This window comes from Pelobates fuscus, chromosome 3 (genome assembly GCF_036172605.1).
Source record: "Pelobates fuscus isolate aPelFus1 chromosome 3, aPelFus1.pri, whole genome shotgun sequence".
Classification (NCBI taxonomy): domain Eukaryota; kingdom Metazoa; phylum Chordata; class Amphibia; order Anura; family Pelobatidae; genus Pelobates; species Pelobates fuscus.
In genome coordinates, this window is record NC_086319.1 from 423,078,657 (window position 1) to 423,095,124 (window position 16,468).

Sequence of the window (16,468 nt, forward strand, 5' to 3'; positions counted from 1 at the left end):
ATCCTAACTATAAGATAAGGCCAGGGACTAATGAAAGTATTTAGAAAACTGGGCAGACTAGATGGGCCGAATGGTTCTTATCTGCCGTCACATTCTATGTAAGATGAGATATTAAAGGGAATTTTACCATCTACACCCTGTTCCAAATTATTATGCAAATTCTATTTAAGTGTCACAAAGATTAAATATTTAGTTTTTCAGTTTAACTCATTTTGATCTCTGAAAACAATCTCTGACACCTGTGATAATTAGATTGCCAGGTGAGCCCAATTTAAGGAAAAACTACTAAAGGAGGGTGTTCCACATTATTAAGCAGAGCACCATTTTCATGCAATATGGGGAAGAAAAAGGATCTCTCTGCTGCCGAAAAGAGTGACATAGTTCAATGCCTTGGACGAGGTATGAAAACATTAGATATTTCACGAAAACTTAAGCGTGATCATCGCACTATTAAGAGATTTGTGGCTGATTCAGAGCACAGACGGGTTTGTGCAGATAAAGGCACATTGAGGAAGATTTCTGCCAGATCCATGCATCGGATCAAGAGAGCAGCTGCTAAAATACCATTACATAGCAGCAGATATTTGAAGCTGCTGGTGCCTCTGGAGTCCCACGGACATCAAGGTGTAGAGTCCTCCAGAGTCTTGCAACTGTGCATAAACCTTCTATTCGGCCACCACTAACCAATGCTCACAAGCAGAAACGGCTGCATTGGGCAGAAAAATACATGAAGACTAATTTTCATACAGTTCTGTAGCCCATGGATCAGCGCAGCTAAGAGGAATAGGCCTTGACAGAGCCAGGAGGTAGGCATAGCAGCCACAGGAAGTTAGTGACAGCTAGCATGCTGGGTAGGGCGGAGCCATAAGGGGAGTATTTACACCAGCCATTATATGAAGTGGCCATTTTAACTGAACCTAAGCTTACCTGTCAGTTGTCCCTCCCACCCTCCCTGTATTTGGTTAGGTTAGTTGATTTCCCGTTTTTTCACAGCGGCGGGGAATGGCCTGGTTAAATCGGAGGGTAGATGGAGGAGAAAGTGGGCATCCTGAGGTTTAGTGTGGATTGGGCAGTGTTGCACGTGGTTGGTAGGTTCAAACCCATCGGTGGCTCCGAACCTGGGGGTGTGGTGGTGTCTTGGTACACCCTACACTGGAACTGGTGGGTAGCGGTGTCTTGGTACACCCCTACAATGGATATGGTGCGTAGCGGTTTCTTGGTACACCCCTACAATGGATATGGTGGGTAGCGGTTTCTTGGTACACCCCTACAATGGATATGGTGGGTAGCGGTGTCTTGGTACACCCCTACAATGGATATGGTGGGTAGCGGTGTCTTGGTACACCCCTACAATCGATATGGTGGGTAGCGGTGTCTCGGTACACCCCTACAATTTAACCTGGTGGAAATGTGGTCATATTGGGCGGCCAGTTTCTGTATTAACATGTTATTTAGATTGTTATCTATTGTTATTATTGTGGGGTTATTGCTAGAGGTATGTTATGTAAATGGGGGGATGTTAACTGTAATGAGATTTGTTGGCAATGACCCCATTTGTTATTCCTTAATAATTTTATTAATAATTTAATAAAGCTGTGGACTAATTATTTCCAACATTATAACCTGTGTCCGTGTTTTAATAGGGGTTTGGGTAAGGTTAGCGCATATGCCGGCAAATCCGACTGTGCGCCTGTCATGTTCACTGATGAGTGCCGTGCAACCCTGGATGGTCCAGATGGATGGAGTAGTGGATGGTTGGTGGACGGAATCATTTGCATAATCATTTGGAACAGGGCGTAAACCTAATATTGTTTTTAGAGAGGCTCCCAACCTAAGATCTGTTTTAAGACAAAATTATACTAAAAAATCTAGCAAGCACAAAACCAATTTTTTAGACTAACAGAGTTTTTTTTTTTTTTTTAATTTAGATTTTGTTCTGCCTGCAGATATGCAGATAATTATTTTAACACTTTAAGTAATTTGAAATCTACTGCCCTTCGCCACTTGGTCCTGGAGAGGCCTGCTTGCCAGCCTCCTCCCCTGTGACTATGCCCCCTGGGAGATTGTACCCTCTTAAATCAGCATTTGGGTTTATGGACTTTTATTGGACTGTGTATGGCCCTTTAAGAACCGTCTGTGGGCACATTGTGACTTTGGTGAACAATGCCCCTTTAAGTCCCTAGACGATATTGCCTGTTAAAGACTATTTTAGCAGATTGGATTTTAAAAGACTCTTTAACCCTTTAAATTACCCTTTAAATTGTATTGGAGCAGTTCTGCAGCTTTAAATTGGCACTTCGGATGCAGCCGAAGTGTCGAAGTAGTTGAAGTGGCCGCCATTCGACAAAAGAAACACGTGGCGGCGGCATCTTTGTTCATTCGAACGAGGTCAGCGGTATGTGTAGCCAAATCCATGGAACTGAAATCGGCTACACATTTCAACGAACACCGCTGACCCTTACCTTCTCCTACACTCCATTTTCAGCCACAGAGACTAAGTCCCGTTCGAAGATTCTAACGCACGTTCGATAATATGTGTTTTTTATGAAGATTGGATGTGTGGTTTTAAAGTTACAGTGTATGTGTAAAAACGGTATATTTTCTGCCTGTGATAATTAAGTTAGTCTATTGTGTTGAGATAATTGTATCACAGGCAGAGGGGAGGATTTCTGCTGGGATGAATGGGAGTGGTTTACTTTATGTTGTAAAGTTTTTATTGGTTGTTCTGAAAAACCCTGTGGGTGGTCCTATGTAAGGAAAACCTGCATAAAAGAAGGCCCTTTGGTGCCAAGTAAATGAGATCCTGTTTGACCCTCAATACGTAGCCTTGTCTCGTTACTGGAGGGAGCTGCTATAATCACACTGGGGATTTCTATGCTCTGCATACTCCTTTGAGCTTTTAATCACTTAGCTCTTTTAAGAGCTTGTTCCTGATGCGCTCTTGTGGAGGAGAAGTCTTCCCCACACGGTCCTGGAGGACAGAAGCTGATCCAGGGTGGACGGAAGACGGCGAGACTCCAGTTAAGCTATGGCGGTTGTGGAGTCTGCGGTGGTTATGGTGTCCGGTGCGGTGCTTGTGGTCCTCGCCGCAAGCTAGGAAGCGTGCATCAACGGATGGTACTCGGTCGGAGTACAGGGAGTTCCGTTACACATACATTTTTACAAACCCCAAAAAGTACCCTAAAATACAACACATCTCCTGTTCAAGGAGAAACGTGACAAGTGTATTATACTGTTTATATATATATATATATATATATATATACAGGGAGTGCAGAATTATTAGGAAAATGAGTATTTTGACCACATCATCCTCTTTATGCATGTTGTCTTACTCCAAGCTGTATAGGCTCGAAAGCCTACTACCAATTAAGCATATTAGGTGATGTGCATCTCTGTAATGAGAAGGGGTGTGGTCTAATGACATCAACACCCTATATCAGGTGTGCATAATTATTAGGCAACTTCCTTTCCTTTGGCAAAATGGGTCAAAAGAAGGACTTGGCAGGCTCAGAAAAGTCAAAAATAGTAAGATATCTTGCAGAGGGATGCAGCACTCTTAAAATTGCAAAGCTTCTAAAGCGTGATCATCGAACAATCAAGCGTTTCATTCAAAATAGTCAACAGGGTCGCAAGAAGCGTGTGGAAAAACCAAGGCGCAAAATAACTGCCCATGAACTGAGAAAAGTCAAGCGTGCAGCTGCCAAGATGCCACTTGCCACCAGTTTGGCCATATTTCAGAGCTGCAACATCATTGGAGTGCCCAAAAGCACAAGGTGTGCAATACTCAGAGACATGGCCAAGGTAAGAAAGGCTGAAAGACAACCACCACTGAACAAGACACACAAGCTGAAACGTCAAGACTGGGCCAAGAAATATCTCAAGACTGATTTTTCTAAGGTTTTATGGACTGATGAAATGAGAGTGAGTCTTGATGGGCCAGATGGATGGGCCCGTGGCTGGATTGGTAAAGGGCAGAGAGATCCAGTCCGACTCAGACGCCAGCAAGGTGGAGGTGGAGTACTGGTTTGGGCTGGTATCATCAAAGATGAGCTTGTGGGGCCTTTTCGGGTTGAGGATGGAGTCAAGCTCAACTCCCAGTCCTACTGCCAGTTTCTGGAAGACACCTTCTTCAAGCAGTGGTACAGGAAGAAGTCTGCATCCTTCAAGAAAAACAGGATTTTCATGCAGGACAATGCTCCATCACACGCGTCCAAGTACTCCACAGCGTGGCTGGCAAGAAAGGGTATAAAAGAAGAAAATCTAATGACATGGCCTCCTTGTTCACCTGATCTGAACCCCATTGAGAACCTGTGGTCCATCATCAAATGTGAGATTTACAAGGAGGGAAAACAGTACACCTCTCTGAACAGTGTCTGGGAGGCTGTGGTTGCTTCTGCACGCAATGTTGATGGTGAACAGATCAAAACACTGACAGAATCCATGGATGGCAGGCTTTTGAGTGTCCTTGTAAATAAAGGTGGCTATATTGGTCACTGATTTGTTTTTGTTTTGTTTTTGAATGTCAGAAATGTATATTTGTGAATGTTGAGATGTTAAATTGGTTTCACTGGTAAAAATAAATAATTGAAATGGGTATATATTTGTTTTTTGTTAAGTTGCCTAATAATTATGCACAGTAATAGTCACCTGCACACACATATATCCCCCTAAAATAGCTAAAACTAAAAACAAACTAAAAACTACTTCCAAAAAAATTCAGCTTTGATATTAATGAGTTGTTTGGGTTCATTGAGAACATGGTTGTTGTTCAATAATAAAATTAATCCTCAAAAATACAACTTGCCTAATAATTCTGCACTCCCTGTATATATATATATATATATATATATTACCTTTTGTGACAGAACCATCCGTCTGTCTATTTTTGGTGGATTCGTCTATTTTAATCCGTCCGTCCAAATGACTGTTTCCAGTATCATAACCATACGAATGACTGTTTGCCATGAATAAAACCACCCAGAAGAGAAGTGTGCTGCTGGTTAACCTTTTGATCCCAATTAGAACGTTGTGGTTAACCGCAGACACTTCTCAATTAAGCCGACTTCAGGGTGGCTGTCGTTCGTATGTCGACCACGAGGCAGCGGCCATTTTAAACCGCACGAAAGCCCAGCGGTGTTCGGCTCTGATTCCATGGAACTAAAAACGGACACTCTTTCTGTCGAACACTGCTGAAACTATGGGTCGCCTGGCTGTCTCGACAAATCCGTGCGAACACCGGCTGTTCGGGAGTTTTACCTTCGACGAAAAGTAGTTAACCCAGATAGCCTTCCCATGGAGTCAATCGCCTGCCGAAAGACTGTAAGAACTTTGATTCCATGGCGATTGAACTATACGTATGGGATCTGAGCGCTATTCGTCAAGAATGTGCCCTCAGATCCCGGCTATCTGGGGATATGTGATGTGGATATAAAATGTACAGTTATTATAAAGTTATGCATTTTTATGTATTTTCTGGGTTTATATTTAAAATGGCCTTTGTCCTGGAGATAATTGCATTTCTTCCCAATTATCTCCAGGGCAGGAAGGAGGAAACCACATTGCATTGTGGGAAAAGTCTGTAACTGTATGTCTGGAATGTCCTCCTGTACTTCTGTAATTTCAGTCTTCCATTTGGTCCCCTAGGGGAGTGTCCACCAAGTGGGAGACCCGCATAAATACGGGCGGGTAGCCCACAGTAAAGCCAGATCCTGTTTGACCCTCAATACGGAGCTTCTGTCTCGTTATTGGGGGATTTATTATTCCCGCTTAGAGACTGCTTATGGGAAACGTATGCCGCTTGGTGGATGTCGTGGTTCCGCTGTTAGCAGCAGTTCGTGGAGTTCTGTTCGGGAACCGGAGTCCTTTTACGGATCCTGTTCGGGAGATTACCGCTTCCCCTGGTTATGGTTCGTGGATTACAAATTATACGAACAGAGAATTGATACGGTGAGAGGGGAAGGCGAACTAAACGGCGCTTTTATTTATAGACACGGAAGGTGTCTTAACACCGTTTATCTCTGATTTTCTTTTTTTGGAATAGAAGTACTTTTACTGGACATGATCTTTTGCTGCTGAATCCTGAGCTATCCTTGGTGGGGATAATACCACCAAAACAAATTGGATTGCGCACACCTCATTTTGCTCTAAAGCATGTAGTTAGGTTTTTATTACTTTTACTGTGCTTGACACTCCAATTTTATGGTATGCACTATTGTGGTTTTTTTAATGTCTCTTTTATATATTCACGTAGGAATATCCACATCAGCTATATCCTAGAGAGGGGATCATACCACTTCACACATTACTTCTAGAACCAATACTTAGGCTCGAATACTAATAATAATAGTAATAATAATCTAAATAACATGAGTACAAATAATAATAGTAATAATAATCTAAATAACATGAGTACAAATAATAATAGTAATAATAATCTAAATAACATGAATATTATTAATAGTAATACTAATATAATTAACATGAGTACAAATAATAATAGTAATAATAATCTAAATAACATGAATATTATTAATAGTAATACTAATATAAATAACATGAATACAAATAATAATAGTAATAATAATATAAATAACATGAATATTAATAATAGTAATAATAATATAAATAACACGAATACTACTACTACTACTAATAATAATAATATAAATAACATGAGTAGTAATAATAATATAATTAACACGAATACTAATAATAATAGTAATAATAATAATATAAATAACATGAATACAAATAATAATAGTAATAATGATCTAAATAACATGAATACAAATAATAATAGTAATAATAATATAAATAACATGAATATTAATAATAGTAATACTAATATAAATAACATGAGTACTATTAATAATAGTAATAATAATATAAATACCATGAATACTACTAATAATAATAGTAATAATAATATAAATAACATGAGTACTAATAATAATAGTAATAATAATATAAATAAAATGAATATTAATAATAATAGTAATAATAATATAAATAGCACAAATACTATTAATAATAGTAATAATATAAATACCATGAATATTAATAATAGTAATACTAATATAAATAACATGAGTACTATTAATAATAGTAATAATAATATAAATACCATGAATACTACTAATAATAATAGTAATAATAATATAAATAACATGAGTACTAATAATAATAGTAATAATAATATAAATAAAATGAATATTAATAATAATAGTAATAATAATATAAATAGCACAAATACTACTAATAATAGTAATAATATAAATACCATGAATATTAATAATAGTAATACTAATATAAATAACATGAGTACTATTAATAATAGTAATAATAATATAAATACCATGAATACTACTAATAATAATAGTAATAATAATATAAATAACATGAGTACTAATAATAATAGTAATAATAATATAAATAAAATGAATATTAATAATAATAGTAATAATAATATAAATAGCACAAATACTACTAATAATAGTAATAATATAAATACCATGAATATTAATAATAGTAATACTAATATAAATAACATGAGTACTATTAATAATAGTAATAATAATATAAATACCATGAATACTACTAATAATAATAGTAATAATAATATAAATAACATGAGTACTAATAATAATAGTAATAATAATATAAATAACATGAATATTAATAATAGTAATACTAATATAAATAACATGAGTACTATTAATAATAGTAATAATAATATAAATACCATGAATACTACTAATAATAATAGTAATAATAATATAAATAACATGAGTACTAATAATAATAGTAATAATAATATAAATAACATGAATATTAATAATAATAGTAATAATAATATAAATAACATGAATATTAATAATAATAGTAATAATAATATAAATAGCACAAATACTATTAATAATAGTAATAATATAAATACCATGAATATTAATAATAGTAATACTAATATAAATAACATGAGTACTATTAATAATAGTAATAATAATATAAATACCATGAATACTACTAATAATAATAGTAATAATAATATAAATAACATGAGTACTAATAATAATAGTAATAATAATATAAATAACATGAATATTAATAATAATAGTAATAATAATATAAATAGCACAAATACTATTAATAATAGTAATAATAATATAAATACCATGAATACTACTAATAATAATAGTAATAATAATATAAATAACATGAGTACTAATAATAATAGTAATAATAATATAAATAACATGAATATTAATAATAATAGTAATAATAATATAAATAACATGAATATTAATAATAATAGTAATAATAATATAAATAGCACAAATACTATTAATAATAGTAATAATATAAATACCATGAATATTAATAATAGTAATACTAATATAAATAACATGAGTACTATTAATAATAGTAATAATAATATAAATACCATGAATACTACTAATAATAATAGTAATACTAATATAATTAACATGAGTACTAATAATAATAGTAATAATAATATAAATAACATGAATACTAATAATAGTAATATAAATAACATGAGAAATCTTAAATGTGTGTTGGCACTCTGCTACTAAATGGTGCTGGTATTAGAGGTGTTCCCCATAACAACATCAAAAATAATACAAAAAATATCAATCAATTCAATACCGCACTCAATATCAAGGTTTTGTGAAAAAGAGTTGAGAGTCAATTGATATATATGCAAAAAAAGGAAAAGTTAATTTATTATACAAATTCTATATATAAATTCATGGGTAAGCAATCTGAAGATATCCTTATAAATTCATCAATTTTACAAATGTCATCGTATATATACATCCCAGAGCATGTACAATTATTTACAATCTATGTACATAATACGAATGGAGTTCGACAGTTCATAGGTATTTTCAGGTGGATCCACCACTGAATAATTCTTTGCATTAAGAGTGATCCATAAGCTTCTCAAAAATTCAAAAATAAATGAAAATTTTAGAAAAACAAGAAAAAATAAGAAATGTAAAATATAAAAAAGAATCAGCACAAAAAGAAAAATCAAAAATCAAAAATCACAAAAAAATATTGGCAGAAATTAGGATAATTAATAGTTCAATGTATATGTAATGAAAAAAAGGGTATTGAATGCGGTATTGAATTTATTGATATTTTTTATAAATAACATGAGTACTAATAATAATAGTAATAATAATATAAATAACATGAATATTAATAATAGTAATAATTTAAATAATATGAATACTAATAATAATAGTAATAATAATATAATTAACCTGAGTACTAATATTAATAATAATAATAATAATAATAATAATAATAATAATATAATTAACCTGAGTACTACTAATAATAATAGTAATAATAATATAATTAACCTGAGTACTAATATTAATAATAATAATAATAATAATAATAATATAATTAACCTGAGTACTACTAATAATAATAGTAATAATAATATAATTAACATGAATATTAATAATAGTAATAATTTAAATAATATGAATACTAATAGTAATAATAATATAATTAACCTGAGTACTACTAATAATAATAGTAATAATAATATAATTAACATGAGTACTACTAATACTAATAGTAATAATAATATAATTAACCTGAGTACTAATATTAATAATAATAATAATATAATTAACCTGAGTACTACTAATAATAATAGCAATACTAATTTAATTAACCTGAGTACTAATATTAATAATAATAATAATAATAATAATAATAATAATAATAATAATAATAATAATATAATTAACCTGAGTACTACTACTAATAATAGTAATAATAATATAATTAACATGAGTACTAATAATAATAGTAATAATAATATAATTAACCTGAGTACTAATATTAATAATAATATAATTAACCTGAGTACTACTACTAATAATAGTAATAATAATATAATTAACCTGAGTACTAATATTAATAATAATAATAATAATAATAATATAATTAACCTGTGTACTAATATTAATAATAATAATAATAATATAATTAACCTGAGTACTAATAATAATAGGAATAATAATAATATAAATAACACGAATACTAATACTAATACTACTAATACTACTACTACTACTAATAATAATATAAATAACACGAATACTACTAATAATAATAGTAATAATAATAATATAAATAACACGAATACTAATAACAATAAGGTAGTGGAAGGTTTCCTGCCTGTTTTTAATTGCTGGTAAAGGTCCCGAATGAATCCTGAATTTATTTATTACCAGCTATTTCAATATCTGGAAACATTTGGAATGACATTGTGAATAGATAAAGTTTTTTTTTTGAGGTACAGAACAATCTTTCATAATTTTGAATTAATTGATTTATATATTTTCTGTGTTAATAAAGTATTTTAAAAGTCAGTCAAGTTTATGTCTCTCTCTCTCTCTCTCTCTCTCTCTCTGTCTCTCTCTCTCTCTTTCTCTCTCTCAGTGTATCTTTCGCCATCTCTATCCCCCTTACTCTCTGTCTCTCTATGTCTGTCTGTCTCTCTCTCTCTCTCAGTGTATCTTTCGCCATCTCTATCCCCCCCTTACTCTCTGTCTGTCTCTCTCTCTCTCTCTCTCTCTCTCTCTCTCAGTGTATCTTTCGCCATCTCTATCCCCCCTTACTCTCTGTCTGTCTGTCTCTCTCTCTCTCTCAGTGTATCTTTCGCCATCTCTATCCCCCCTTACTCTCTGTCTGTCTCTCTCTCTCTCTCTCTCTCTCTCTCAGTGTATCTTTCGCCATCTCTATCCCCCCTTACTCTCTGTCTGTCTCTCTGAATGTTTCTCTCTCTCTCTCTGTGTCTCTCTCTCTCTCTCTCTCTCTCTCTTTCTCTCTCTCAGTGTATCTTTCGCCATCTCTATCCCCCTTACTCTCTGTCTCTCTATGTCTGTCTGTCTCTCTCTCTCTGTGTCTAACTCTCTCTCTGTCTCTCTCTCTCTCAGTGTATCTTTCGCCATCTCTATCCCCGCTTACTCGCTGTCTGTCTCTCTGTCTGTCTGTCTGTCTGTCTCTCTCTCTCTCTCTCTCTCTCTCTTTCTCTCTCTCAGTGTATCTTTCGCCATCTCTATCCCCCTTACTCTCTGTCTCTCTATGTCTGTCTGTCTCTCTCTCTCTGTGTCTAACTCTCTCTCTGTCTCTCTCTCTCTCAGTGTATCTTTCACCATCTCTATCCCCGCTTACTCGCTGTCTGTCTCTCTGTCTGTCTGTCTGTCTCTCTCTCTCTCAGTGTATCTTTCGCCATCTCTATCCCCGCTTACTCGCTGTCTGTCTCTCTGTCTGTCTGTCTGTCTCTCTCTCTCTCAGTGTATCTTTCGCCATCTCTATTCCCCCTTACTTTCTGTCTCTCTATGTCTGTCTGTCTCTCTCTCTCTGTGTCTCTCTCTTTCTGTGTCTCTCTCCCTCTCAGTGTCTCTCTCTTTTTGTCTCTGTCTCTCTCTCTCCTTGTCCCCTTCTGTCTCTCTCTTTTTGTCTCTCTCTCTCTGTCTCTCTCTCTCTGTCTCCTTGTCCCCCTTTGTCTCTCTCTGTTTGTCTCTCTCTCTCTCCTTGTCCCCTTTTGTCTCTCTCTCTGTGTCTCGCTCTGTCTCTCTCTCTGTGTCTCGCTCTGTCTGTCTCTCTCTGTTTGTCTCTCTCTGTGTCTCGCTCTGTCTGTCTCTCTCTGTTTATCTCTTTCTCTCTGTCTCTCTCTCTCTCCTTGTCCCCTTTTGTCTCTCTCTGTGTCTCGCTCTGTCTGTCTCTCTCTGTCTCTGTCTCTCTCTGTCTCTCTCTCTGTCTCTCTCTCTGTTTGTCTCTCTCTGTGTCTCGCTCTGTCTTTCTCTCTCTGTTTGTCTCTGTCTCTCTCTGCCTCTGTCTGTGTGAATGGGGTACGCTGTGTGTATTTTCAGACATGTTGGCATGGAGGGGGTCTGGCTGGCAAACAGAGGACAGGTGCAGGGTGTTTGTGTGCGGTAAAGTCACAGACACCTTGTCCTGTCTGTCAATGGCGTATCCGGCAGCTGCTGCCAATCCCTCCGGGTTCAGGGAGAGAGGGGGGAGAGGAGATCAGAGACACAGAGACATGGAGGGACTGTGGACAGGAGCTCTGCTAGCACTGATCTGGGGAACACTCCTAGAAGGTGGGTGCAGAATCAGGAACTGAAAGGGGGAATAAAACACAGGGGGCAGGGGGTGACTGGGCATGGGGTATAAATGGGGAGAGACTGGGCATGGGGTATAAATGGGGAGAGACTGGGCATGGGGTATAAATGGGGAGAGACTGGGCATGGGGTATAAATGGGGAGAGACTGGGCATGGGATATAAATGGGGAGAGACTGGGCATGCGATATTGATGGGAGAGACTGGGCATGTGGTGTAAATAGGCAGATACTGGGCATCGGGGTATTGGTGGGGAGGGACTGGGCATAAAGTATAAATGGGCAGAGACTGGGCATGGGGTATAAATGGGGAGAGACTGGGCATGCGATATTGATGGGGGAGACTGGGCATGTGTTGTAAATAGGCATATACTGGTCTGGGCATCTGGGTATTGATGGGGAGGGACTGGGCATGGGATATAAATGCGGAAAGACTGTGCATGGGATATTGATGGGGAGGGACTGGGCATGGGGTATATATGGGGAGAGACTGGGCATGGGGCATAAATGGGGAGAGACTGGGCATGGGGCAGATAAGAACCATTCGGCCCATCTAGTCTGCCCATTTTTCTAAATACTTTCATTAGTCCCTGGCATTATCTTATAGTTAGGATAGCCTTATGCTTATCCCACGCATGCTTAAACTCCTTTACTGTGTTAACCTCTACCACTTCAGATGAAAGGCTATTCCATGCATCCACTACCCTCTCAGTAAAGTAATACTTCCTGGTATTATTTTTAAACCTTTGCCCCTCTAATTTAAGACTATGTCGTCTTGGTCTGGGCATCGGGGTATTGATGGGGAGGGACTGGGCATGGGGTATAAATGGCTAGAGACTGGGCATGGGATATTGATGGGGAGGGACTGGGCATCAGCTATAAATGGGTGAGACTGGGCATGGGATATTGATGGGGGAGATTGGGCATGTGGTGTAAATAGGCAGATACTGGGCATCGGGGTATAAATGGGCAGGGACTGGGCATGGGGTATAAATGGGGAGAGACTGGGCATCGGGTACTGATGGGAGAGACTGGGCATGTGATGTATATAAGCAGATACTGGGCATCGGGTATTGATGGGGAGAGACTGGGCATGGGGTATAAATGGGGAGAGACTGGGCATGGGGTATAAATGGGGAGAGAATGGGCATGGGATATTGATGGGAGAGACTGGGCATGTGATGTATATAGGCAGATACTGGGCATCGGGTATTGATGGGGAGAGACTGGGCATGTGATGTATATAAGCAGATACTGGGCATGGGGTATTGATGGGGAGAGAATGGGCATGGGATATTGATGGGAGAGACTGGGCATGTGATGTATATAGGCAGATACTGGGCATCGGGTATTGATGGGGAGAGACTGGGCATGTGATTTATATAGGCAGATACTGGGCATCGGGTACTGATGGGAGAGACTGGGCATGTGATGTATATAGGCAGATACTGGGCATCGGGTATTGATGGGGAGAGACTGGGCATGTGATTTATATAGGCAGATACTGGGCATCGGGTACTGATGGGAGAGACTGGGCATGTGATGTATATAGGCAGATACTGGGCATCGGGTATTGATGGGGAGAGACTGGGCATGTGATTTATATAGGCAGATACTGGGCATCGGGTATTGATGGGGAGAGACTGTTCATGGGGTATAAATGCGGAGAGAGAATGGGGAATTGCAATAATCCTACTAAACAGCTGTGACTATAGAGATCTTTGTAAATGTTATTTGTCGCAGACAGAAAACGTAAATGATAAATTAAAGGCAAGGTTGGGGTGCTGAGTATTGAATACATTGGGGCACAATACATTGAAAACAAGGGCGGAAATCATTCTTATGCCCCCCCTGACCCCACCAGTCAGCAGGGGGAGATACTTACTAAAACAGGAGGCCTAATGTCCCCCCTCTGGTCCCCACCTATTAGCTCTAAAAATCACATACAAAGGGGGGTGGGAATGCCATTGTCGTCCACCCCAGTTGGCTAGCCACCCACCTAATCCTCTAGCCACTTCCGCTTAAAATAAATTAACCCTACCCACCCTAATAATATTAAGGAGGTCATTAAAAATAATACTTAGAATCTTCTGTCTTGTAAACTTTCTTATCTTCAGCCCCAAAAAGACCAAATAAAAAATAAACCATAGTACATGGTCCTAAAAATAAAAAAACAACTGATTAACAAAAAAAAACCCAAGAAAACCAAAACCCTGACCCAACAAAAACAGATCCATTTGTGAAAAGTGCTTTTAGGCGCTTCAAAGAAAACACGTCTGAAATGCCAGTCTATCAGCTGCTGCAACACTGATACCCACCACGTATGGTATACAGGGCAGGTAAGGTGACGTAACAAGAATTGGGGGGACGTAACATATATGAGAAAAAAAAGGGGAGAATCTTATGGCGCAGTACGAATGGAAAGTGGAATAAACTGCAGATATATAAAAAAAACACACTCTCACAAGTAGAGAGCCAAGAATGGGAAGGTCGCTTTGGTGTACTTAGGTGACACCTTTCCCTCTTCTCGTTGGTTTCCTTGTGCTCAAAGAGAAAGCAGAGAGGGGGACTTCTAGTGCAGTGAATAAGACACCATTGGTGAAGTGCTAAATATATTATATATTGCTCACCTTTGCCAGAGAGTAAAATAAACCTGGCTCTGGGTGTAAACGCCTATTACCCACTAAAGGGGGGTAACCTGTAGGCACCCAGACCACTTCTGCCCATTGGAGTGGTCTGGGTGCCAACTCCCATCACCCTTAATCCTGCAAGTGTAATTATTGCAGTTTTTATAATTACCTTGCAGGGTTAACTCCTCCTCTAGTGGCTGTCTATCAGACTATCAGACAGCCACTACAGGGACTTACGGGTTCTTAAAACACAAAAAGTGTTTTAAGCAACACTGGACGTCCTCACGCTATGCATGAGGACCTCCAGCTTCGCCCGAATCCTCATAGGAAAGTATTGAATAATGCTTTCCTATGGGGAGGTCTAATGAGCGTGCGTGGCTAATGCCTTGCATGTGCTTTAGGTCTCCCCCACCGTCTGATGTCGGTGGGGGAGGAGCGTGGGCGGAGCCTGACCCAGCACCGAGGGCCATCGGCGCTGGATTTAGGTAAGTCACTGAAGGGGTTTTAACCCCTTCAGCAACATGGGATGGGGGATGGGAGGGAGAGGGACACTGCAGGATTTGTTTTCCTTGCGCTAGAGAGTCCCTTTAAGGACCAGGGCTGTTTTTACATTTCTACGGGGTGTTTGTGTTTAGCTGTAATTTTCCTCTTACTCATCTAAAGTACCTACACATATTATATACCATTGTTCTCACCATTAAATGGTCTTTCTAAAGATACAATTATTTCCATCATATCATATAATTTACTAGAATTTTTTTTATAAAATATGAAGAATTTTTTTTATAAAATATGAAGAATTTTTTTTTAAAACACACTTTTTCTAACTTTGACCCCCAAAATCTGTTACACATCTACAACAGCCAAAAAACACCTGTGCTAAATAATTTCTAAATGTTGTCCTGAGTTTAGAAATACCCAATGTTAACATGTTCTTAGCTTTTTTTGCAAGTTATATTATTATTATTATTACCATTTATATAGCGCCAACAGATTCCGTAGCGCTTTACAATATTATGAGAAGGGATTTAACCAAAAATAGGACAATTACAAGAAAACTTACAGGAACGATAGGTTGAAGAGGACCCTGCTCAAACGAGCTTACAGTCTATAGGAGGTGGGGTATAAAACACATTAGGACAGGAAACAGCAATCAAATAAGGTGGGAGTGAAGCGGAGCTGGAGGAGAGAGTAGAGTGCTGCCCTTTAGGAGAGAGCAAGAGACAGGTATGTGAGGTAAGGGTTAGTCTTGGAGGCCATAAGCTTTCCTAAAGAGATGGGTTTTAAGGCACTTCTTAAACGATTGAAGACTAGGGGAGAGTCTGATGGTGGTAGGCAGCCTATTCCATAGGAAGGGAGCCGCCCGTGAGAAGTCCTGCAAGCGTGAGTTGGCCGTACGGGTGCGAGCAGCGGACAGGAGAAGGTCACGGGCAGAGCGGAGAGACCGAGAAGGGACATACCTATGGATCTGTGAGGAGATATAAGAGGGGCTGGAATTGTTCAGTGCTTTATAGGTGTGAGTTAGTACCTTGAATTGACTCCTATAGCATACAGGAAGCCAATGTAAGGACTGACAGAGGGGTGAGGTGTGAGAGGACCGACTAGAGAGGAAAACCAGTCTGGCGGCAGCATTCATTACAGATTATAGCGGGGCAATACGGCTA

The 16,468-nt window shown here is 37.6% G+C and overlaps 1 protein-coding gene across 2 annotated transcripts in view; it reads left to right on the forward strand.

Moving 5' to 3' along the window:
- The first annotated feature begins 11,846 nt into the window (after positions 1-11,846).
- Positions 11,847-16,468, forward strand: part of CHRNB1 (cholinergic receptor nicotinic beta 1 subunit) — a 28,200-nt gene continuing 23,578 nt past the window's right edge. Inside the window, exon 1 of one of the 2 annotated variants that reach the window (XM_063449820.1) lies at positions 11,847-12,155. In XM_063449820.1, coding sequence (XP_063305890.1) covers positions 11,927-12,155 — 229 coding nt within the window. In that variant the 5' untranslated portion in view covers positions 11,847-11,926. The remainder of the gene's footprint in view (positions 12,156-16,468) is intronic. The other variant, XM_063449819.1, reaches the window with a different exon arrangement.